The sequence below is a fragment of the Rhynchophorus ferrugineus genome, unplaced genomic scaffold (assembly GCF_030347505.1).
Source record: "Rhynchophorus ferrugineus isolate W39M unplaced genomic scaffold, kcgeb_rfMv2 rfM4, whole genome shotgun sequence".
Classification (NCBI taxonomy): Eukaryota; Metazoa; Arthropoda; class Insecta; order Coleoptera; family Curculionidae; genus Rhynchophorus; species Rhynchophorus ferrugineus.
In genome coordinates, this window is record NW_027472583.1 from 17,175,195 (window position 1) to 17,203,145 (window position 27,951).

The 27,951-nt window shown below is 30.5% G+C and overlaps 1 protein-coding gene across 1 annotated transcript; it reads left to right on the forward strand.

Annotated features, from left to right (window-relative positions):
- tau (microtubule-associated protein tau) lies at positions 1-27,760 on the forward strand. The gene is made up of 16 exons (XM_076402752.1): positions 1-90; positions 5,079-5,396; positions 5,452-5,615; positions 5,677-5,862; positions 5,924-6,063; positions 6,184-6,366; positions 6,452-6,495; positions 6,556-6,724; positions 10,380-10,588; positions 10,709-10,756; positions 15,933-16,118; positions 18,460-18,504; positions 21,539-21,580; positions 22,082-22,126; positions 23,325-23,492; positions 26,934-27,760. The coding sequence occupies exons 1-16, from the start codon at positions 16-18 to the stop codon at positions 26,997-26,999; spliced, it is 2,088 nt and encodes a 695-aa protein (XP_076258867.1). The 5' UTR covers positions 1-15; the 3' UTR covers positions 27,000-27,760.
- The last annotated feature ends 191 nt before the right edge of the window (positions 27,761-27,951 follow it).

Consider the following 27,951-nt stretch of genomic DNA (forward strand, 5'->3'; position numbering starts at 1 on the left):
TTGTGGCCAATAAAAATGTCGCAACAAAACTTGGCAAACGGGCCAACCTCCGACGGCAACCCTGTAAAAATCGACCCTAACCTAAAAGCGGTAAGATATTAATTGTTTGCTGCACGTAGATAGAGTTTTCTGTGTAGGGAAAACGAGCGAAAAAATAACCTGTACATAAAAATGGGGGTAGCTGATAAAGCTCATATTTTATGCTGTTTGTACCAGGTCGAGACTGCCGCGAATTTCGATATATCTCCTTCATGTCAGCCAGAGAAAAAATGATCCGATCGAGAACCTTATTGAAGCGAACAAACGCACATATTTTAGATATTTATTGTATTTGGCATTATTTCGCTTCTAAATATAATATAATACGTCTAAGCAACACAGTTTTATATATAGTATTTTCAAAAACATCTATGTATGTTTCTTCTATTAATGAAATTTAAGAAAGGGCGAATATTTTGATCTTTTTTTTTAATTAGAAATCGTCCTCTGGCCTAAAATCAAGCTATACAGTACCTATTCATTAGTAAGTGGTTCTAATATTTTTAAAAATAATAATGGCTGTGAATTAATGTTGATGGACTAAGAACTAATGATGCTGCATTGTAGAGGTTCTAAAAAGTTAAAGATACAGAATTTGAAGCTTAAATTCAACAAATCATGGTATTATAGATAATCAGCCATATATTTAGTTATATGGTGAATCTTTAAAGCGCTTAAATTAGCCCAGAATTTTTGCTAAAATCTGAAAAATGTCTGATACATATTAAGAAGTCCTTAATTGTGTTCGGCTATTATTTTCGACCTTTTTACTGGTTATTGTAAAAGGATTATGATCCATATTGCAGCCGGTTAAGATTTTAACTAAGCTATTTGATTCCATCGAAGGATCTTGATAAGGTAATTGATTGAGAATGTATCGAATGTATCAAAAAATAATGTTTCTCTGAAAATAGAGTAAAGGGAATAATTTAAAAATTATATGTTACTAGAACTCGTTTTCACAGTTTTTTCAATATAAAATCAGAAATAACGTATATTTGATATATAACATTAATTTGATATATAATTTAATTAATTCTAATTTCCATTAAGTCACAATAATCAACAAAGCATCATTATCTAATGTTAAACTATGTTGGGATGATATTTTCGCATATATCGGGTTTTTGTTTCAGAGCTGTATATACATTTCATATATAGGTATATATTTTTTATATACTATATATGTATATACCATATATTGTATACCTTTGAAGAGGACATATTAATTTGTTCTGTCTACAAAAAAAATTCAAACATAACTTTATGTGATCATACTATTATTAACCGCTTTTTATCCAAACTTTCGAATAATCGAAAATAATACAAAATCGTAAATAACACTTCTTAAAATTAAATAATTTCGTTTAATAGTTTTTTAACATACTTATTATTATTATATTATTATTAGTTACTGCCTACTGGCCTTTTTTCCTTTCCTTCCGCCTTTTCAGCACAGCGTTGCTAGATTGTGATTTTAAAAATTACGTGTCTGAAGTCGAGGTATGTACAGCAGAAACGTCGCATAATCTACCGTATAAGAGTTGGAGCTGGCAGCGCGTCGGCTAGAGCCTAAATTATTAATAACTATACCAAATTTCACGCCTTCCGATGATCCCATTTTCTTCCAAAAGGGAGGCAAAATCTCCTCCAAAGCGATTAATATAAGGCAGACTTTGGGAAATACATACTGATGTATTAATCCCGTACACGCCGTGCTTGCATATTAATACAAGTACCACAGAATAGTAGTAATAAATTAATTTGAAATTAAGATTGTACTAAGCATAATCTTGCATAATAAGCATAATGTAAGATGTAATTAATAAAAAAATATATAGAAGAGACTTGTATCCCATATAGCTAAGCTAATCAAACAATACATTGTATACTGTGACTTTTATTGAGAGAGGAGGTTTGTTTCCTCTAGATAGAATGTGACATAACACACGTTTATGACACTTCTGTTGCCACCTTAGTGGAAATATAAACCGATATAAATGGATTTTTGATACTATGGGGCTGCAAACGTATCCACAATTTAAATACCAGCATTCAATAGAACACTTTTAGGTTCATACCGCAAGGACCAAGAGACGTGCTGCTTTTTCTATGTGAATTTTAGATGCAGCAATGAAAAGTCTTTCATTTTCAAACAAATTTACAGATTAAATGGATCAAGAATCTACAAACACTGATTAAGCCGGAATTTTACAGTAGAAATGCTTCAACATTAATTTACAGCTCTATATATAGAAATATAGTTCTTAATTTATTATTTACAATAGATTGTTCAATAAGTTTTGTGTCGATTTTGTTATATGGGGCTATTAGGTTCCTCATTCTAGTTTTGGAGTTATTATCGATTGATTGTCTATTAGCAGAGAAATATCCAGTAAAATCCTTAAGACCTTTCATTAGAAACAATATTTGAAATCATTAACTATTAAATTCGTTAACTATTAAATAAAAATACACTTAGGTAACATCTTTGGAATGTTTAAAAAGGATAAAAAATGTTTTAGGTAACATTGCACTATTATGAATGTGTAACGAGCCTTTTAAAATGATACAAACCTGATTTCCTAACTCCAAGTACTGCTAACTTCCAAAAGTCGACGAAAAATATGTTAGCAGCAATTTTTTTGGATGGAAAAGGAATTTTGTTAATAGAATTAACGGTCTATCTGGGTCTAATTCCTGGTTGTTCCAACATCTAGAAAAATGTTTACTTGGATAACAATAATATTCGATTAAAGAGGTACAATAGAAGCTGTCGAAGCAAGGTTGGACTGTAATATCTTCTATCTTCTGGAAAAAATTCCATGAATTAGAACATTGCATTGGAAAAAGCGTATTGAAAATCAGGATTTTACTAATAATATTTTTGAAAGTGTTCCATAAACCGTGTTATATCAAAACAATATTTATTGAACAACTTAGTACCCACTTCTAGTGGATGTTACGGGGAATTTCTTATTAGCATATAAATATATAATTATTAATTTCGAAGAATGCAAATCCACAACAGTTTAATTTGAATACATTTCCTCGAATTTAAACTTATTTAAATAATTATTTTTAAAATTTTCTTTAAATTATCTTTAAATTTACACTGTTTAAAGCCTTCACACGACAGTAACTTTTACATTGGCCAGGTCAGTGTTCGATTTTAGGAAACCTGATAAGTAGTAGGGCAGAATAATATTGCTGTCCTACTTTTGTAATGGATGAAAACTCATCAACTATAATAGATTTTTTCCGTAGAATCATATAAATCGATACGTTACCGTTATATATATGTTCTTAATGTATATATTTGTATAAAATTGATGGTTTCAATATGATCTCTATTACGGTGTGTTTGATTTCGTTGAGTTTATCGAACCTATCCCTTTTGTGGGTGGAATTTAAGTAACTATTAATGCAATCGATATCTCTATATATAGGTCATTTGCTCATTTAGCTACGAATGTAACATCTATGTACAAAGTGTTTTGTATTATAAGAATGTGTATGTACATATGTCTATACATATGTGTTTAGATTAATATACACGATATATTTTAGAAAATTATTATAACAAAGATTCAGGTATTTATTAAAAATTTCCTTCATTATTTTTGTTTATTACATATATGTTTAGAGCGTTAATTTTTAACTATTTTGTTGCATATTTACGTGGGTAGTCCTTGAAATGTCCGACCTAATGAAGAAAATACGTTCGTGTTTCCAAAAGCCAGTTCTTGCTTTAACATAGCTATTTTCGTTACCTATTATATTTTGGAGTATCCTTTTTATCACATAGGATTTACCTCGACTGGATCTATTGCTTATTAAGCTTTGGGCTCCACGTTTCTCCCTCCACGACTAACATAGAGACGATCCCAGAAGACATTCGATCTTACCTATATTGAAGGTTACTGACATGATTCGGATGATTTTTTGTACCGTTGTCTATTGACCATCGGCTATTGAGCCGTCTCATCGCTTTCAACACTAATAGTTATCAGGCATTTTTGTTTCAAGAGCTGTTTCTATTTCTCAGAAATTTTTGTATGGGATTAATTTTTATTTACTAGCATTTCCTGTTTTATCATAAGTTACTCAAAATGAACTCTATTTTTATAAATAGCATTCATTCTCAAAGTTTCACTCACTCTCATAACATTTTATAGTTAAGAATGCGGTTTTCATAACTTAGCGACTGTTGCTTCTTTTTTTCTTTTTTAATATGATTATTCAAATTAATTTTATAAAGGTTTTTCTGTCCTAGATATAAAATCATATATTTCTATCTCAAGAATTGCTTGGTTACTGCGAATTGTCTTTAAGCATTTTATTCAGAAAATATTAATGAAATTATCCTAAATGAACTTCTGGGTTTTCCTTGGGATGTTATTTTTATTAGCAGCTCATATAACCCCTTTTGAAAGTTGCTATCCAAAATTGGGTATATACAATGAAGGAACAGAACTACTATAGTGCCAGATATGTAGATCTGCATCAGGATCTAGCTTGACTTTTCAATTCTGACCAAGAATCAAAGAATTTTCTTTTAATGAGTGTTAATAATATTTTGGAATTTTAAATTTAAATTTTATACTGTCAAAATATTCTGGAGATCCAAACAATAAACTTCACAGGTCAGCTCAAATACTTCTTAGACTCGACGATTATTTAACAATTTTCAAGAATATAAAAGTATAAAATCATTGTTATTAATAAAGTTTTAAAAATGTATCTAATGGATTTATGACAAAATGATGAAGGCTACGATATATATCAAGAATAATTTTCTTAACACAATTAAATATATGTTTACGTGTGTAATTAAAAACAAAATGTTATTAATAAATGCTTACAAATGTTATATAACAGTAACTGTAATTTAATAATTACATATAATAATTTTGCATCAAGTTGCTGGACTTATTATCAGTATCAACCAATAACAATTAACAAATAAATACCTGACTCTTATTAGTATTAGATTTCTTTTTATCTACTGAATTAATCTTTTAATATTTTTGAATTAGCCTTCTGCGAAATCTCCCACTGACTTACCTTCACAAAACCCTCCTCCTCCTACTGGATCATTCTTGACCCGTCCCCCACTTAATCGGGCGGATAGTAGGCAAAATATCGCTTATCGCCCTCCTTTTCCAAATATCCAAAGTGGCCCTCAATCTTTCGGAAGTATCCCGAACAATAGCGGCCCACAGTCGATACTCGCCGGACTTGGTTCTCCCCGACCTCCACAGCAACTCGTACGACAACCTCCTCCGTCAACTCAGTTTGTGCAAAGAGGACCTCCGGTAGGATCTGGAGGAAATCCCCCACCTCGTGGCGGCCCGGTGTGTAACGACAGCACCCGAATTAAATAAAAACAACATAAAAATTTACCTGCAGGTGCCTGGAGGCGGTTTTCCTCAAGGACAACAGCAGAGACCGATTTTCCGACCACAAACCCCATATCCTCGACCTCCGTTATTAGCTCAGCGACCTCAGATCTACCAACAGAGTTCGGTGCCGGCTTTTCGGCCAAAAACCACGCTGGAAGAGTCGTTGAACAGGTAGAACAGGGTTTAACTGATATGGTTGGATCGGAAATTGACATAGCCAGAGTTTTTTTAGATCTCAAACTCTGGATACTTCGGAGTTTGACGTTCAGAAACATGGGGAAGGATCGAAGAGTCCGGTTGGAGACCAAAGACCACCCTCCGTAGCTTCTTTAGGTAGAAGCGCGAGTGGTTCGTCGTCTGGTCTGGTTGCGGATCAGAAAAGATCCAACGGTAGTCAGGAATCGATCAACATGTCAAGGCAAGACAGCTATTTGCTGATAAGTATAATAATGGAATCAACTGTGTTCATTTATACATAGACAAGGGTCAATGGAGAGCGTCACCAGCCAGAAAAAAACGGACGATCAATCGCAATCTAGACCTGGATCAAGACCGGCTTCCCGAATGGATATAATAGACGAGAGTAAAATCACCGAAGGGAACGCATCTCAAAGTCCAGGTTATTGCCGTAGTCACACACTTAACACTAATCTAATACATTGGCACTGTAGCACTGTTTAGAACGCTTTTCTCTCAAGTACTGACTTTGTTGTAAAGGATTGTAAAATTCTGATTGAAGGTGTCGAATTGCCAAATGGAAATAAAACGACTGCAAACTCATCGAACAAAGAACCGTCACCCAATGAAGTTCCGCAAGGAGAACGTCAAGAAATCAGTCAGCCATCAGATAAACCCGCATTTATCGATCAGGCCTCGACCCAAAAGAGCGATCTTGATTTGAAACTGTCTCAAACTACGAATAGTATGTTTTATTTCACATTATCACAAGCCATTTCTAATTTATTCGTTATTATTTCGTTGCTTTTATTTTTTATTTCATTTTTCAGAGGGAGACAATGATAGCGGGGTGGATGAATCTACACAAGGAAACGTAAGTAGTCAGTCATTCGTAGATATTAGTAGGCTTGCTATCGCGTTATTTTAAAATCAGGACCAGTCGTGTAACGGAGATACAAGATCTCCGAGAACAACATCAAAATCTAGAACGTCGTCTACAACACCTACTAAAGGAAGATCATTATCCAGAGGTTCCAAAACACCGTCAAGTCTACAGTCTCCCGATTCAGCAGCTACCACTCCTGGATCAGCCGATAAAAAAAGTATGTATTAGGCTTCTGCAAGCTAAATGCATTCTATGAAATATATTGTTTTCGTCAAATTAATTATTAGTTAATTGGCTAAAGAAATTTATTATTATTCACATTTTTATTCGGATATTTTAAAATTATTATTATTCGGATTATAATTAAAATAATCAATTGCCGGTCAATAATTAATCATAATATTGACATGTATGTATTTTGGGCATTAATTATTAAACAAAAACAATATTAAGCTTCATTTATGACAAATAATACGAAAGTAATTAATCATAATTATAAAAATAATATTACAACAATTATTCTTATATGACTCTGATTTTTATGACTCTATTATTACTTTATGAAGAAAACGGTTACAGAAAATCATGGTATTGTCTCTCAGAAGTGTATAGGGAAATTATCTATCTCAAGGAACTTCTAAATATCGGTTATGCCTATTCACATTTAATGATTATAAAGTGTAAAAACATTGAACGTTTGAATTATATAAGTAAAAAATAAGTAGATTTGTATCGTTTTACTACTGGTAATCATAAATGGATATGCTACAATAAAGTGACATTCATCAACAAATTTAACACCAAAAAGGAATACACCCTGTCAGAGTATTATTCAAGTTCTAATACGATCAGATTTTTTATGTAGCGAAGAGCCCTTTATAAAAAAGATATTATTGGATTTTGCGAGACCATCCAAAGGTCGACAATTTTACTGATTTTTTCTGAGTTTAAGAAGAGTGGTACCCAACAAGAAAAAAACCTTCGTTGGCTCCGAGCGATAAGTATTTTCCCATGGATATTTACACATGGGTAATGGAAAATCCCACTCTTGGCGGACACAGTTTTAAAAAATTAATAACAGGTCAATTGGAAAGTTCCCGGCGTACCATAGTAAAACACATTTTTTTGACAAAATTATTTTTTTTATTCAACTTAATTCCCTTCAAGGGTGATACACTGATTAGAAGGACCCTCCAACTTTTTGATACCATTTTTGTAGTACGACTTGTCCTTTGCTTCAAAATAGGCCTCAGTTTCGGTGATCATCTCTTCATTCGACGAAAATTTCCAGCCATCATCGTGTGCAGTCCACTCGGATGACTGTCGATTGGACTTCGGAGTGAAATGATGGAGCCATGTTTCATCCATTGTCACATATCGACGCAATAAATCGGGTTTGTTACGCTTGATCATCTTCAAACACTGCTTCGAATCATCAACTCGTCGTTGTTTTGGTCAAAAGTGAGTTCGCGCAGCACCCACTTTGCACAGAGTTTTCTCATACCCAAATATTCGTGAATTATATGATATACACGTTCGGTCGATATCTTTAGAGTGTCTGCTATTTCATTCAATTTCAATTTACGGTCATTCAAAATAATTTTGTGGATTTTCGGTAACAACCTCTTTTGGGCGTCCACTGCGTTCACCGTCTTCGGTGCTCATTTCACCACGTCTAAACTTAGCATACCAATCCTTGATGGTTGATTTTCTTGGGGCAGCGTCCGGAAACTCGGCATCAAACCAAGTTTTTGCTTCAACTGTATTTTTTTCCTTCAAAAAGCAATAATTTATCAACACGCCAAATTTCTTTTTATCCATTTTTTCACAATAACAAAAGTTGTTTCACTCAAAATGCTATAATTCACAAACTAATGAACCGACAGCTGTCAAATTTATACACGCATCTTTTGAGGGTTAGGGCTAACTAAAAAACATGTGGATTTAATTATAGTAGCGCCATCTATGTGCCAGGCCGGGGACTTTTCAATTGATCTGTTGTATGACGACCGGGTAACATAAGAAACCTGTTGGTGATGGTATTAACTCTGTCTATTGATACGAGACTAATTAGAGATCATAAAATTGATTAGAGCCGGTGAGATTAGAAGGGTGTATTGTATTTTAAGTTTTTAAAGTCGAACGAAATTATTATTGGTAATATAATCCAGACCTAATCACTTTCGAGTGCTACAAGGGTAAAGCGATCGAAAATGCATTGTCTTGAATACGATCTACTTAATTTGAAGGGATCAAAAATTGACTAAATAAATCTAAATGATTCAAGAATTAGAAAATATTTTTGGGTCTGAATACTTTGTAGTGTCTGAAAGATATAAAAATGGGGCGACATTTCATATTTTTAATTAAAAAACCCCAACGAGAGCTTCCGGTTATATCCAATTATAGATTTTAAGGACCCATTAATTCTATATATTATAAGACAAACGTTCGAATTATTCATTCAGTTCTTCCTTCTTTCTCGCCAGTTCTTGAATGTTCCATATTGCCATCCTCCATATAATTCTAGTTTCTCACGTTTCCTGTGTTCCTTCTTTTTTATCTTGTTGAATTCATTATTGACATATTTTTTTGGTTTGTTGTCCATTTTTATTTACCATATTCTTGCCTTTTGCCGTCCTCGCAACTCTTTTATGAATATCTCTCTCGTATTCTCCTCTTGTTTTTCTTCAGCCCATCTATTTCCATGTTCCATGTCGTGCACTCTCCATCAGTTATCAATTTACAAATTTATTTCTGTGCAATTTTGCTCTACTGCCTATTTTCTTTCTTTTCTTCGCTTTATTTCTTTTTTTTTTCTTGTATTTATCTGTATTTCTTTAGCATGCCCTTGTTAACATATTTATTTTTTCTTTCAATTTAACTAGTTTATTATTTTGTCGTTTTCCATCTCAATTAGACATATCCTATCTCCCAATTTTCGATGGTTTTTTGCTGGTGCTTTTATACCCTTACTGCATTCCGTCAAAGTGTGCAGGGTCTAATTTTACAATTGGACCTCATTCTCATCAAAACTATCATTTACCTCATTTATAGCTTAATTGCCACCAGCCAAGTTCTCATTTTCTTCCCCAATCATATCCAATTCTTCATTATATGTTTACTGTTCTGCTCTCACTTCCCTCAAGTCCTACTGTATCTCCTCCGTCTTCAAGGCCTTGATTGTATAAATAACGATGTCCAACTTATTCCTATCCTTACATATACTAGAACCTACACCACATGGAATACCAAGTGATAAAACAGGTGTTTTTGATTATAATAAATGAGCTTTTGGTGAAATACAAAATAAAATTTTATTTTAATAAAATTTATTGATTTTTTACTTAGGTTTGAACATACTATCATAAACAGGACTGTGGACTATAAAAATAAAAAATCAATACAAACTGGTTTGATACTATGCATGTATAAAATAGTATTTGATTCTATTTCTACTAATATATTCAAATGTCAACAAATTATTTATGAAATATGACGTATTTCATTCAAATCAACTTCTATTTTCCGACCTCGATGGAAACCCCACCTAATTTACGTTCCGATATTCGTTTAATGGATATTAGGGCGATATTTCGCGAACACAGATATTCAATAAACCGTCGACGGGACGAGCGGCCGTCCTTTTCTATATGAAAGATATAATAAGGACAAAAAATCATCGAAAATATACCCTATCACGAACAATGGCTTAGCCACGCATCAATAAAATCCTAATCTGTGACTTGCACCGCCTAATACCCTCCATCACTAATGACGGTATTAGATTTCAGTCGTGTCCAAAACCTCAAAACACGTTCAGCCCATCGTGGAACGGAATCGTATCAGTGAAACTTTTTTAATATCCCCAGAAGTTCCTATGAACAAGGTCCAGGTAGGCGCCGCCCCATCGCCAAATCTCAAAGTGGTCAAGTCGAAGATCGGCTCGCTCGACAACGCCAACTACAAACCTGGCGGCGGCAGGGTCAAGATCGAGAACAAGAAGCTCGATTTCAAGCACGCCACACCCAGGATAGAGGCGAAAAATGACAAGTACGTGCCCAAGGGTGGAGAGAGGAAGGTAAGATCCAGTTTCATTGTTTCCGTTAAGTTTATTTTTACGTTTAATCGAAGTAGTACGTTGCAAGTTCCGTTTTGTTTTTATATGACGAGTCAGAGATGTTTTTAATACGCATTTCAGGAAATAGAATCAGCTAGGAGTGTGAGGAGTGCTCGTTCTCCTAGAAAAGTAAGAAAATCTCTTTAATAATCTTACCGTCTGCACTAAGTTGTGTTGAGTACATTTGTTTTCAATAGTCACAGTATTTTTAGTTTCAACGTACTTTCAAATACACTAACAATAGACTGACGTAATATGAAATATGTTGTAAAATAAATAGGTTTTCTTTCATTGTTAATATTATTTAAACACATTTTATTAACTATTTGCCTATGAAGTAGGCTGGGTAAAAATACAATCACACAATCATATTAAATCACCTACAATTCGCGACAACTATACAAAATTTTAGCATATATTTCTGTTAAATACCGATTGCTATGAAAATTAAAGTACTGACAAATTGACTTGTAAGATGTTGGTTTTGTTATCTAATGTCTCTGTAATGAATTCTGTAAAGCAATCTACGACATCTTATTAAGACTCAAAATGATCTGTGAATAAATTATGGAGCATTGATTTCTTTTTACTTTTTTCTTATCTGATAAATTACTTTATGAGGGCCAGCTTCTTCTAGTTTTTCTTTAAGCAATATTTCGATGTGACCTAAATGTTGCTGTATAAACAACTCTCACTGTTGTGTCTTTTAGCATGTTACCATTTTATTTGAAGCATTTTGGATTATCGATTTAATATTATAAATTATTGTTAATAACATAGTTTAACAAGGTTTTAGCTCATAAAATAATACACACGCCAATCGCGTAATACCCCTTATAATACATTAAATATATGATACATCCTCGGTCATATATAGAGAAACTTAACACTTTTATGATATCAGACAATTTATTATAGCATATAAGTATCTTCTTGAATCCTTTATAGTTAAAGAAAACATATAGTTTATCATAAAAACTCATATTTCATATCATAGCTTGTTATTTTGGGGACATAATAGCAGAAATAAATTTCCTTTTTATCATGTGGCCTGTAAGTTCATTTTAAAAGTGTGTTTAATTCAAAATATTGCTTATCAACAGCTCCTATATATTTCCATATTTCAGGCAATTTACGAATTCCTTCTCGAAAGAACGATCTATCTTTTGAGTGAAATTTCTACATAAGAAATAAAATGCTGCCGAGACAGCACTCGTATGTAATAAGTAGTAAGCAGAAGGAATAAGGTCTGAAGAATACTGTGGGTAGGGCAGAACTTCCCATTTTAATATTTTCAAGTTTTTACTAGTTTTGCAGCACGTGATCAAGCGTTTCCATGTTGAAGAATAACATCATTGTGCCTTTGTTCGCATTCCGGCTGTTTTTCGCGCAGTACTCCACTCGAACACATGAATTATAGACGATAGCGATACTCATCAATAGCTTCATCTACTAATGCCTTCAAATCCAGGTTTTAACTTTTTTTTGACTGTTCGGAATGCTCTTTTTCTTCGGTGTCAAAATCATTATCTTTAAAATATTTTAGCCATTATTCACATATTGAAATATGCAGCATGGTTGTCATAACTTCATATAGCTTTCGATAATCTCCAGTCGGCTTTTCATTTATTGAAAGATTGAAGAAAAAAAGTAAAGCTTCCTGCAAATGCGATTTACTCGGTACAAATTCAGACATTTTCAGCACATTAAATAAATGTTTTTCTCAGACTTCGACAAAATAATACATACTGAAAAGTGAAGTCTGTAACTGAGACTTTAACGTGAAGTCCATTACAAATGTACCCGATGCGATTTAATACTCAGTAACACCATCTGTTGCAAATCCTTTAAAATAAATTTATAAACTTGATAAATAGTAGACTTACTAATGGAGTATGAAAAAGTAACAACAAATCTGTTGATGTTTTGTTGATGTTTTCCTTACATAAATTTTGGGCAAACATAAAGAGTTGACTAAACATAGACAAACTTTAGCTGCAGTACAAACCCGGAAATTATAAGAAAATAACTCCTTCCTTCACCAACAAACTAAAAGGGATATGTTTTGTGAAAAGCAAAGCTAAACTAAATATAGCTAAATAAAAAAACAAAATACATAGGGTTCTGTTTATTTTGCATCGATTGAAAGATGTTTATGCGAACACACATGCTATGAGTATGAGTTAAACATTGTATTAAGAAATATTTAAAGCATTAAAAAAATGTGTACACCGAGCACAACTTGTCATCATTAAGTTGGGAAAATTTGATGACAATGACCACAAACATACAGTCAAAGTATTAAACAGTTTTTGGCTCAAAGTAATTTTTCCGTGTTGACATAACTACCAGCGAGTCTGGGCTTAAATCAAATCCGTGACAAACCATGATAATGGAACGCTCCGTTAGGAAAAAAAAACAGAGCAAAACCGTTTATAAACAAAGACGAGTTATTTTCTACATTTTCATAGGTATTTCGACACGAAAATCTTAACAAGCAAATTAACTGAATAAAACCTGGAGGATTGGTTCGGAAAACAAGACATAAAGGTTTCGTATAAATTTAGGACATGAAGTTTCTCTAGTTAGGACCGCTACTCTCTATTAAAAATAATTCAATTTCATATTATCGATTTATGTTCTACGCACAGATGACTTCTAATATTTTGGTGATACCAACTTTTTCTAAATAACTTCAACAGATATTAAAAAATACCCTAGCAAGTTGCATTTAACTTGCATTTTACTCTAATAATTTCTTCATGGATGCTCTTTATTTCTCACATTGAAATGTTCCTTTTCAACACTACTCACAAAGGTAATCTGACATTTTGACCTAAAAGAAATCAATTTAACAAGTTTTACAAATATATCACTAAATCGCTAATGGAACTTAATAACCAATTAGAAATTCTAGATCAATTATCACACAATATATTTTAGAATAAAACACGCAAATTGTAGTATGGAAACTATATGTTCCAAACAAATGTTGAGACTATAGTTTTTATAGTATAAAAATATTATATCATACCTGATTTTCTTATTTTTGTAAATAGATAGATATTTTAATACAAATTTCAGGAAATAGAGTCAGCTAGAAGTGTAAGGGGTGCTCGCTCTCCTAGAAAAGTAAGGAAATATATTAAATCAAGTGCCGCACTAAGCTGTGTTGAATAAATATATTTTCAATAGTCGCAATATGTTACAACTAAATAACGTAGAGTAGGTTGCTGTAGAAGGTAAATTCATGCTAAAAATCCATTTTTATTAATTTTACAAGTTTTCAACGATAATATTATATACCTTTATAAATTAGCATATGACAAATCTAAAGACTTCACACAAGCATATTAGAAAAGCACTTTTGGTAGTACTACATATATTCTGGTAAAATTAAATTGGTTTATGTCAAGTAATAATACACATTAAATGTTTATATTTTATTTTATGTAACTATTCTATTCGTAACAAATCTTTTTTCTTATTATTTTAGTTTAATATTTTAAAATAATCATGACATACAGAACTAGATTATATTCATCATCTATTACAACAAACTTTGAGTAAAGTGGAGACAGCATGCAAACAATAAGATTTGTTACGTCTAATTATTGTAACAACTTTTATTTTATTATTGATGATCACAGTATCTGTCGTACAAATACAAACAAGTTAATGTAAAGCACTGGTAAGATTTAATGGTATTTTAGAGTTAAACACGTAAATTACTGTAAACAATGGTTATAAAATATTAGTCTACAATGCATTTGGCAGTCTACAATGCATTTGGCAAAAAACGGCCCCCATGTCGAATAACTGCGCATGCCGAAAAACAGCTGATTCGACCGTTCGATTTTACAAGTAAACTGAAAGGTGGCACGCGATCTTGTTTATAATCAAACTTCACTGTTATTTTTCACTAATATGTATCAACTGGTTTGTATTATTGCAAAAAAAAACAATTTTATCGTTTTATTAACAGTTTTGACTTTTAAAAAAATATGGAAGAAAATAAGCAAGTTTTGAGTTAACTTTGAATTTATTTTATTTGATTTATCATTCAAAATATCGGAGCAGTGGCATTTATTACATTAAGGTATTATACAATTTAAAAAAGTTTCAGTGAGTATAAAATATATAAATATTTCAAGATAATATTCACTACAGTCTCTCAATACGAGCTATTTGGAAAGATAAACAACTTATGTAAGTTTTGAGATATGTCTATGTTTTGTTTATGTCTATATGAATTAAGTGAAGTTCATTTGTATTGAAATATTATTGAATGGACGTAATGTGAAAGAAAGAAGAAATGTAACGGTCATATTATATAATATATATTTAGTTAGGTTTTGATATGATTTTGGTACGTCTAATGGCATTTGAGCTGACATTTTATCAGATAATGTTTGCTTGTACGTCTATTAATAAGAGCATACTGAATTACTAATTACAATATTCATTAAAATAGAGAGATTTTATTCTTATTTGAGAAATAATAGTATTATTAATATTAATATATTAGTATTAATATGAGTATTTTTTAAATTTTCTTTGACGAAATACATAGTCTTGGTACTTGAAAGAGAAATATAATTTATGTCATTGCATCTATAGTAATATGTTAGAACCAGGTTTCCTTTCAAATAAGTGCATAATTATTCGACATAGGGATAGTGGGCACGGCTAGCTTCTTGTGTTGAAGAGGCTGAAGAAGTCAATATCCTAAATGAGACATATGATTAATATTTGCATACAAGGGATATGTATTAAGTACCTGGATTAGACTAGAGGTATAACTTTTTGCAACACTATCAAATATTATTAAATAATTCTAAATTGATACTTCTTAATTAAAATAATTCTTATTTTTTTTGGAAAATTATATTGGTTATCATAACAAGATCCGTGATTAAAGAAATTAAAAATAGAAATATATGATGTTTCCAAAGCTTGTGGGATTCCTAATTACATGAATACAGTATATAGCTTAATAGCTCATTTGTTGATCTATGACAATATATTTTCATACACGGTTGTAAACTTCAAAAGAAGCTTTTCAAAAAACGAATTTGATAAAACTGTTTACGAAATTCAGAAATGGTCAAGCAGTGGAAAAAAGATATTTTAATGAGGAGGTCAATTTTGATGCAAAATATTGAAGACATTTTTTCACCGTTAATACCAAGTACTTGCTATATAACCCTTGTAACCTTTATTAGAAGTAATTTTCATGTAAAAAATAGTATTTTAAACATTTTTAACTAATTTATATATGACAGTGTGTATTTTCTTTCCACAGATAATTTCACAAAAACTAGAATGGAATGCTAAATCTAAGATTGGATCCCTCGAAAATGCTACTTATAAACCGAAAGGCGGTGACAAGAAAATTGAAACCGTCAAATTAGATTTCAAGGAGAAAGCCAAACCTAAGGTAGGCTCCAAAGATAATATGAAACATCAACCCGGAGGAGGGGATGTTAAAGTAAGTAAACATTAATTGTTCTTGTATATTATAACATCATTATTTGAGTACAATCATCTTCTAAAGATTTAAAGATAACTAAATAGTTTTATTATAATGTTTTAGTATATGTAAATATTTTAAATGTTACTGTTATATCAAAGGATAGTCCTAAAAGTATCAGATTGGTATTTTTATTAATATTCTATTAAATTCACTTTATGTAACACTATTTGTAGTAGTTAAGTACTGACTCTGTTTCCTCATTTTTTAAGGGATTAATTAAGTTTCAAAGAGTGAATAAACAGTCAGAACTAAATTTGCCAAAAAATTTTTATAAAGACATGTTTAAATTTGAACTAGTTAAAAATGTCTGCATGAAAAAATGTCGTTTTTTATTAATCACCCAAACCACGCAAACAAAGTATAGATGGTTGTTTTTCTTTGTGAATATATTCAGTGAAAGTTGTCCCCAGTCTATCACAGAAAACTGACGTGATGATGTTAGTAGTGAACGAAACTGTCTTCGCCTACTTTAAAGCCATTTTCTGGATGTCTTTTTATTCTTACGTAATTTTTTCTTATGTCACATAAATTTTTAATTATGTGCGATAACAACATTTTTTGGAATGTTCCACATTTTGCTAGACCTAGAATTACAAACGATCTGTGTGTGTATGAATTTTGCCATTAATTATTATATTCTTGTAGACAAAGAAGTAGAGAGCTCCGGTAGTAAGAGAGAAGTAGCAGTGTTACTGGAGTCGGACTTTTCAAATTCTGGAATTATAATGTCACATATTTTTTCCTTCTCTGTTCTGCACCATGGCAATATTTATCACAAACGGTTTTTTTCCAACGGTTTGTTTATTGTATTATTTTTTAATAAGAGAGCTTCAATCTGTCAGCTTAGCTCCTATCCTTCTATATGAATATGTTGCCGAAAATAGTGATGCCGCATCTCCGAGCTGTTGTGCCATCCAGTTCTACTCAGGACAATGCTATTTTCAAAATAATGGATCAAAAACAATTTCCTGTTTTAATTTTACACTCCTTCCTGATGGGAAAAATACCGTTCAAGCGAAGCAATGACTTAAGAAGTGTTATAAGGACTCCGCTCCATCAGAAACAACAGTAAAACGTTGGTTTGCTGTTTTCAAACGTGGTCGTAGATTCACGGATGATGCAGAACGCAGTAGACGTCCATATGAGTTGGTAACACCAGAAAACATAAAAAAAATCGACAAAATCGTTTTTAATTATTGAAAAGTGAAGTTGCTGACATCGTGAATATATCAAAAGAACGTATTGGTTTTATATTGCATGAGAATTCGACTATGAGAAAGCTCTGGCCAAAGTGGGTGCCGCATTTACTCACTGTTAACCAAAAGCAAGAACGTGTTGATGATTCTGAGCAATGTTTGGCCATGTTTAGACGTAACGAACTGGAATTTTTACGTCGATATGTGACAATGGATGACACATGGATCCATTACTTTACTCATACTGGACTCAGTAACTGGACACAGGCCTATTTTGAGGCAAAAGATAAATCGTTCTACAAAAGTGGTATTGAAATGTTAGAGCGGCGCTGGAATGATTGTGTGGTTCTTAATGGAGATTATGTTGATGAATAAAGTCAATTTTGAACAAAAAAAAACGCCTTTTCTTTGATACGCCCAGAACTTTTCAGCCCATGTGTTATGTTACGAAAGTCTATTCTGATACTTTATGCTATACTGAGTTATTTTCTGCCTTACGACTTGCAGACTAAGATCCATATACTGTTGCTCATGATTTGAAAAATATTGATGATTGTTGATGGATTTGTGTACTATTATTGTGCTCTCATTGTCACATAGTGACCTTTAATTTTTAAGCTTACACATTTTTTAATTATTTAAAAGTATTCTAATCCAACTATCAAGTGGAAAAAAATAACTTAATCTCTGAAAATTTGTGGTATTATAGTTCTCTCTACATATAGTTGTTATTTTTGACTTTGGCATTTTTTAATAAGAATAATTACCTATATATCAAATTAGATACTTTTTGGACTACGATGGTACAATGTATATCTTATACTACTTCATGTCGCATTATTTAAAAAAACTATCAAAACTAAATATCGTTTATTTTTTAAATATCGTTAAAAAACAATTGAAATTGATAGGTTGATAACATGATTATTAATATAAGAAATTATAAACTATGTTTTTAAAATATTTTTATAACTGTTAATAATAATAATTGAATAACAATGAACCAAGTCACGCAAATATTTAAAAATTATAACAAACTTTTCTTGGGACATGTCTAAAAACACATTTTTATAAATGTTTAATTTTTGTTAACTAAAAAGAATGAGGAAAAGCTAACAACCAAGAATGACACAAAGAAAGAAAACGTAAGTAAGAACACAGATTCAATGATACTCCGCGTCAATTTCTTGTAAATACACCACAACCGAACAATAGTGATCTAGACTCCGTAGCCAGAAAAAAAAATGCGAAACAATTGAGCCGAGATTCATTCTTTCTCACTGTGTACATGTATAATTTACATAAAGGTAGCGTGTCGATATAGCTTTCGCTTTCACCAGAGCCACCTTTGTACCGTGTCAGATGCTAAAAATAAGCAAATTTATTCGGATTTTAATTTGGAACGGGGTAGAAAGTTATTCGGATTGTAGGGGCACTTATTCATTATGTTATGATTTTGCTTTTGTATGGATCAAGAAGTCGCAATCGGTACTGTCTATCGTAAATTTTAGTTATTTGTATTATTTAGTCTGGTATGTTTCGTTTTCGTGTAATTTATGAACGAAAAATATTTTATGGAATATACGAGGGTAGAATAAAAGGTAATACACATATACGAGGGTGGTTCAAATATGATCGAGAGCCATACTCTTTTTAACGTGAACACGTTTATATGAGGTTCAGGATTATGAGATCAGGAGATCAGGAGATACAACATTAGATCCTGGGCAATGGGATATAGTATTCATAGAGTACATTCATCGTCTTTTAAATTGTCTATCTATAAGATAAGATTACAATAGCGGAAAGTGTGGATGAAGGAGGTGCTTATTTAATTTAACCTACAGTCCTATCTGTTTGTCATACTTCATCAAGTATCTGAAACATACCCAAGAAAGCAGCCGATCAAGCTCTTTTAGCATTTATCGTTAACATTTTAGTTTTAAATTGAACTAAACCACTTTGATAATATACCACTCACTACAACTACTCAATATAAACAAATATGAATGGAATAAATGCGAATCAGATTCGAAGCGGAGGTACTTCTAACTATTATTTTATCCGCATTCTACATGTGTATGAGTATACTTTTCAAAATACCCTCGTATATTTTGCAAATATAATAGAATGCCGGTTATGCTTTATATATAATAGTGACTTAATATGTAAATCAAATAGCAACTAATGGCTTTATTTTACATCATTCAAAAAACTCATATTATTATTAATAGCGTTGGGAACTATCGCGTGAAAACAGTCGATACTGTCGATAGTCGCAAAACAGTCGAAACAGTCGGTAGTCAAAAAATTAGCCACTGAAAATAGTAATTACTAAATTTCAGACAAATGCACGGTTCGACTGTTTTATTCAATTCGTGATGTCAGACGAAGATGTACGAACCCTTTCCTGTATAAGTTGTGAGAGAGGAAAGGACGGAGATAATTGCTCGGAGCAGTTAATTTTAAATATGCTTATATTTTCCAACGGTAATATAAGCGAGACGGAGACTAACTTTAAAAAAGAAAAGAAAAAAATACTGAATGCTATTAACATGCAATTAATAATTTAAATTTTTAATTGCATTTAATTTTAAATGAAGTAGAATTACTTTTATATTTGTGTGTTCTGTGGATCTGTAAAACGGAATGGAATTTTTCTATGGAAGGGAATAATACCCCACAACTGATTTATGGTATTTTAATATGTTAATTGCTATTTTTAAATAATATACTGTAATATATATATATAAACAGTACTATAGAAGTTAAACAGAACCTAAAAACTAAAGATGTACAATAAACAGTATATCAAATACCTGATAAAAAAATTCATGCCACAATAAAAATGATCGCACAATAACTAATAGAGCTTTTTTAAATAAAGTAAATGCTTTATTTATTATTGATCGGAAATATTTTTTAACAAAAATCGAGAGATTAATCGAAATATAACCTATAATTGCCATAATAACAATCAAAAGTATTTTACTACTTATTATTCACAATTTTAATCTTTTTACCCTATTACCTTAACAATCTTGAAAAATGTAATTCCAAAATGCTGCTATATTAATATACAATATATTGTTATTTACAAGAAAACTACTACGTAAGCATAAATTGTCCTAGCCACGGAGCCAGAACGTAAATAATCAGTCGAATGAAACTAGTAGAACCAAAAATAGTAACTAAAAGTACACGACAGAAACGGTCCATAATAAACAGTAATAAATTTAGTCGGACCGAAAATAGCGACCGAAAACAGTCAATGGCAAAAAGTAATAAAATCAGTCGAACCAAAAATAGTGATAAAAAAAACAGTCGATAGTAAAAAGTAGTCAATTACTAAACAGTCGATAGTCGGTTTCTGTTGATAGTTCCCAACACTAATTATTAATTATAAAACTAAGTATTAACGTTTAAAGTTTTAAAAGCGTTTAAATATTTTCATCATCATCATCATCAGTTTCATATCGAAAATATTGACAAAGTTTTACACTTAGCTAACTCATCTGCTTTTTTCAAATAGGTGTTTTTTTATTCCGAGTTTACCAACGATATTATCTGGGGTTATACTTAATATTCTTAACAATTATATAGTTATTTAAATGTTTTGTACTGTGGCCAAACAGTTGATGTATATGATTTGCTGGCTAAGTTGACTATATAAACAGCTGGATTCTCTTGCCCGCTATGTTAAGGCAATGTGATGTTGCTTGCTTTACTGTTCATGTGCTTAATGATTTATTAGTGGGTTACAAAGTAATTTCGGTTTTATTTATCCTAGTTGTGCGTTTAAAAAATTGAAATCCAATTATATTCTGAAGCATCAAAAAATTTATTATGTCTGTAATTTATTATTCATTATTTATTATTTATTATTTATTATTATGTTATTTATTATGCTGAAAAGCTTAATTTTTTATAAATTCTTGCACAAAACATCACTGTTCCAACATAAAAGTGTATTGACAATGCGTCTTAATATATTAGATTTCAAAGAATTAATGAATTTCAATATATCTTCAATAAATTTAATTCACTTACTTTACCTTACTACTATCTATTTGGCTTCTGTACAAACCAAAATAAAACCGAAATGAACTGCTTGCCAATCTAATATTTAGCCTTTCCAGACTTAACCTATAAAGGTAATTTTTCTTTTATCCAAAACAGAATGAACATAAAGCCGGGAAAATTGAAACAAAAAAAGATAATGTAAGTAATTTTTAAGATTGATTATCAACGTATTATTGTAAATACACCGAAAAGAGTAATTTGAGTACAGCAATAATAATTATTTTGATATTAGGCATATTATATTTAAATAATAGAAAAATCTGATATTTTAAAATATTTTATTAAAATAGTCTATGAGCAGGTCAACCTAATTATTGCGAGATATAGATAATTGTTATGTATTTGATCAAAAACGTAACTATTATTTATATACATTGATAATTAAGTTTAACTTTTATTACCGGTAGTTCTATCTTTTCCTCCAATATGATTTGTATTTGTGCGATTCTATTGTATATTAATTTATATGTTTTATTAGATCTTTATGTTTAAATCTCTGTTTTGTTGTTATAATGTTGCTTCAAATAAAAAACAATTAGTAACTGATAATAGCTGTCCCCAAATACCTTAGTAAATACTATTAGTTACTATTGCTTTATTAACATTTTTATTAACAATTTTTTTATTTCTATAAAACAGAATGGGGATAAGATAGCAAGCAAAAACGAAACAAAAAAAGAGAACGTAAGTAATTTTACCAAATTAAATACTAAGCGAAAACGCCAATTAATTTGTAAATACACAATATCACAAAATGTGTGCTTATTCGTATTGGAATCACAATTTAGTTAGGTATAAGTGATTAAATCAACAATATTTTTATAGCAGATAATATAATTAAAACCAAAAAATGGCAGAATAAACTAAAAACTAAACATACTCTTCTACAAAAACACAGCTTTAACAAAAGTATATATTATGAAGATTATATTATATTGCATTCATCATTTTCATAATCTACATCTTAAACATCATTAGTTTATTGTTAATGTTATTTAATTTAATCTTAATCACATATACACATTTTATATTCATGCATTTAATATGAAACTGTATTATTGGTTAAGGGTTTATACTATCTTGGTGCACAGAAAATGAATCCTTTACTATTTTTCCAAAAACTACTCAATAAATCTAGATATGCACAAATAATTGTATACATATATATAAATGTAAGATACAAAATGGCATCATTAATGCTAGGTAGTAATTTATTAATCTTAATTATCTATCTCTTCTCTAAGATCTATTATTACCATCTTTATATATTTTGATAGACAAAAACACATTTAGAACAGCCAGCGATGGCTGAAAATAAGTTAAATAAGTTGTTAATCGCATTTCCCCAATACTCTTTTTTAATAATCAATAAATAAACTGATAATTATATATAACCAAGGTAATATACTCTCCTAATAATTATTTATCCCTATTTCATTTTAATAAATTATATTATTAAATATATAAACTCGCATAATAAATAATAATTTTACAAAACTTTTATAGATTTATACAAATATAATAAATGGTTAAACGTTTATATTTTTGTTTATACAACACCCTTAATGTAATTATGTAATTTCCTTAGATTTGGCTTAAAATAACACGCCTCTAAAACCATCTCCAAAATTATGGGTGGTTCCTCTGTGGCCTTTCAATTCACTTACAGCACATGAACATAATATTAATTTCGATAATGGCCACTGAATGAAGATAAGACCCGCAAACTTTTTTCGCAGAAAAAACAATTAATTTTAATTAACAGAAAAAAAAACACAAAGTAAATGAGGTAGATTGCAATTTTTCTCGTCCATATTAATTGTTTAATTACGTTGAAATGCACGGAATAATGTGATTTGTTTTGTTTGTGATACTTTTTTAGATCGAAAATAAAAAATTGGAGGTGCACGCGACGAGCAAGGTCGGTTCGATGGATAACGTGAAGCACAAGCCATCCGGCGGCGATAAGAAGATATTCGACGACAAGGATTATCTGAAACAGCAAAAATCTGGAAAATCCAGCATTGAACATTCGCTCTCTGGATCACAGGTCTGTATAAATAGGATAATGTGTTTTTGAAAATATTGTAATTAATTGACTTGAAAATTCTGCTGCAATATATTACCAAATAATAACAAAAACAAAAATTATATACAATGACTTATTGTATATTAGAACTGAGATATTAAAACCTTGAGAATACTACCCAGAAGGAACATCCCTATAATTGAATCCTTATGTCCATATCGGTTTAAATATTTGCTTGTGTAATAGCACTTTATTATGCTCTGGTACTTGTGATTTTCTTCCAATATACCAATATATTTTCCTATATTTCAAGCGATATTTTGCATCACGATTCATTCCGAGATACTTAGCGTTGTTGCTATATGAAATGATATTATTATTTATTGTTATTGGTGCTTGTGCGGTCTGATTATACGTGAGCTACATATGTATAGATTTACTTTCGTTTATTCAATAAAACAATTTATATAAATGTTATAAAAGTATAAAAAAGTAAAAGTATAAAAATCAATATAATTTTCAAACTAAGTGAATAAATAAACCGATAAACAATTTCAAAGACAATGCTAATGTCAATGAAATTCATTGTTATATTTATGTTGTTATATAAGGATACTACCCTGTATCGGGAATATACGGATTTTATCAATGGCTTGAGCTTCATCTAGAAACATTGCTGCATACATTTCTTTTTTACCATACGTTTTTTGTACTTGATCAATTGTCAAGTATTTATTTTTAGATCTATATTGATGATCCGGATAATTGGTTTTGGGCCAATATTATGATTTTTAGATTTAGCGATCATAATAACTACCGCATTCATTCATGTTGCAATACTTTTCACTGCACTTGCACCTATTGCAATCATAGTACAGTGCTGAACAGATGTGTCAGTTTTCTCATGCTTTCTTCACAGCTGTCAGAAAAAGATTTTCAAGTATTAGGCTACTTATCAAAACTATTTTTTTTCTCAATCTTGTTTAACAATTTTCTTAGGCTTGATTAGATTTATAACTCCCCATCCCCATTTGAATTAGGTAAGGCCAGAAAGGTATACCTGGAAATTATTTGAAAGGAATTGTTTCCGGAAAGTAACCATTTATTTTTGTCACTCTTATACTGTATATTTATTTTTTTTTTTTTGAGCGCCTTCCAGAGAGAATAATTTGTTTATTTCCTCATCTGTACACTTAATTAGATATTAATAAACATTTCGTTTTGTGCAAAATTATTTTTTACATTTACGAGTTCTCTAATTTATTTTCGGTAGAGTATCTGTATTGGGATATTATTCCTAGCTCATTTTTGTAAATTAACCACTAACAATTATGCTTCTATATCCGGTGGATATATATATATATATATATATATATATATATATATATATATATATATATATATATATATATATATATAATCGAATATAATGTTTTTGTTATTATAGTAATAATTATAGCAGCAGAATGTAGTGGATACATTAGGTTGTCGAGAAAATATTTTCAATAATCACATAATAGTACAACTGAAACTACTTTCTTGTTAATCTAAAATATTAATGCATATGTATATGATTTTTGTAGGACCCAAGCTACGTGTACACTTTTTACTAGATTATTTTAAGGTAGTACCTAAAAATCGCAATAAATCCCCATAACTTTTAATGACCAGAACGAACAGATTTATGTCGAATGCATCCTCAAACTTCGTGAAATAATACATGCAAAATTTCCCCCGTTAATAAAAAAAGACGATTATTCCTATAACCTACCGGCACGACTTTTAACCCAGTTCGGATCGCTCTGTTTTTTTATGTCTCGTTAAAATAAAAACGTCTAACTTGTTTAGGACAAAACGACATGCAACGCATTTCCAATTTTCTATTTTGGCCTCGATCGTGTCTCATTATATTGACAAAATTTGAGTGGGCTGGATTAAATACACGCCGATTTATCAAAAAATTTGTTTGTTTGGAAATATAACCACCATCCCTTTCTATATATAAGCATGCGATATTACTACCCTTTTATTTTCATTCATTCTATTCACGCAATATAATTATTATAATTTTTTTAATAGTAAATTGTCTAAAATGAATGTGGTACTTCACCTTCCAATAATTTGGAGATTAATTCCCAGCGTATTACAAAATATAGTGTGGGTGGACCTACGGTCCTCGGCACTAAGCCTGCCGACTGGCGACTGACGAACTTAGAAATCACTTCAGAAGACATCCAGTCTTACCCAGCTTGGTTACTGTCGTGACTGGGATCATTTTCCTTGTCGGATTTTGTACTCTTGCCTAAGGACAATCACAAACATACATTTAAGACCATGCTCCAGTAGGAGGACCGTCCTGTCGCCTTTACTACTGCGCCAACCGGGCCGGCAGTACAACATTTAATAGTTCTCCCAACAATACATTCTCCGCAAAATATTTAAAATAAATAAATAAAAATTAAATCCTTTTTATTTAGGTAATGGCTATGATATATTTGATAACGATATATTTGATATTTAATATATATATATATATATATATATATATATATATATATATATATATATATATATATGAATATTTGATACGGTATATCGAATATGTCAAATTTTATGACAAATAAATTATTTGAAAGAGGCAGTTTTTGTTGATTACAAAAATTATTTAAATTAATAAGAATCCTAAGAATATCGGCAAAGATTAACAAAAAATTAAATTGGTTCCAATACAAATTGAAACTCAGAGAAAAATATGATAATTCCCACTTGGTAACTCAAGTTAAACCACCCATTGATGATGCAGAATCAAGTTGCTATATCCAACGCTGAGACAATACATTACGTCCTTCCATTTTTCTAAAACACAAATTCTTCTGCCAAAAAATTGCTAGCACTGCCTGAGGAAATGTATAAAGTTTCTAATAATTATTTTTCTTTTAAGACGCAAAAATTATTGCCCAACCTGTTACAAATTCTATTACTCTGGAGATATCTAATTTTTAATTGAATACTGTACATGTTTTTAAGTTTATATCAGCACCATCTCTCCACAAAGATATTATTGAAATGCCCACAAATAATTGTCTACTTCTATCAGATTTCTTAGATTTCATTATTATATTATATAGAAAGCATATTTTATTCGGACTGAAGTATATAAGAAATAAGTTCTGATTATCACCAATAAACTTAATATATAAATATAATAATTGTACATTTCATTATTAGTTATTTTTGATAAAATGCATGTTTGTTCTATTAACATGTATTAAACAAAAATACAGTTATAACCTCCACTGTTTTGTTGAGTCTTTTAATTATGTGTAGCTGCGTGTATATTTTAGTTATGTAAAAAAATTATTACAATATGATTTATCACTGTTTAACATGCATACATATTTTTTATCTATAAAGGAACCTTAGCTATGTATTTTTATATTAATATTTTAATTTTTGCTGTAGCAATCGATTCAATCACAAGAAGCAAAGGCACCTGTAGCAGACGAGAATTTGAATCAGCAGCACTAGAAAGCCTCCGGAAGACGAGCGCCCTCTATATTACCATCGGAAAATGTTTTATTTTCTTTTATATATACGTATATAGGAAAAAAAACCAAGAAAATATCACTTAAAACTAGGTTGTTGGAGACAGAAGAACGTAATCACTAGTAATTTGCATTTTTTAAGTAAAACACCAAAATATACAAAAATATCATTTAATTTTTTTTATAGTTTGATACGACTAATTAAAACGTCCTAATAGCAATATAAAATTATACTTTTAACTAATCTATAAACAGTTCTGGCTTAAATCGGTAACAGACGTAATTTAACAACTATTATCTAATTTAAATTCCAAACGATATATTAATAAAGACATAGATGTTTAGGATAGTAAGTTAATATCAGCTATAAATAAAGATTTCCGTATTTCCTCTCTTATTCTGCTTGATGTTTTTGGATTTGGTGTTTTCTTTCTATATTATAAAAATCATTAACCGATACTTTTGCACTTTTCCGTATTGTATTAGACGGCAAATCAAAATAGCTTTTGTCAAGCTCGTAGACTGGAATTGTGATTGAACTAAAATCAACATGGACTGGTAGAATTAAATTTTTAAAGGTGTTTTGATTTGCTTATAGCTATTTAAAATCAATATTTTATCTTCGTGCAGTAGAGTTTCCTTTTTCATCGTTAGATTTTTTTCTATATTAGTAATTTGTCTAACAAATATAACAATGTTTTGTTAACTATTATGAGAGTATTTAAGAATAAAATTTACAATAAGTTTCAGTAGTTTATTTCACCTTCACTGTAGATTAAGTAGCTTATGTCACTTTTTTACGAATTCTGTATTAGTATTGATAGATGTCACCAAATGTGTTACTATTTGTATATTTTATTGTACTTATTAGTAGTACCACGGTAGTTTATATTAAACACAATAAGCAGATACACAAATTATATAAGATTTATTTT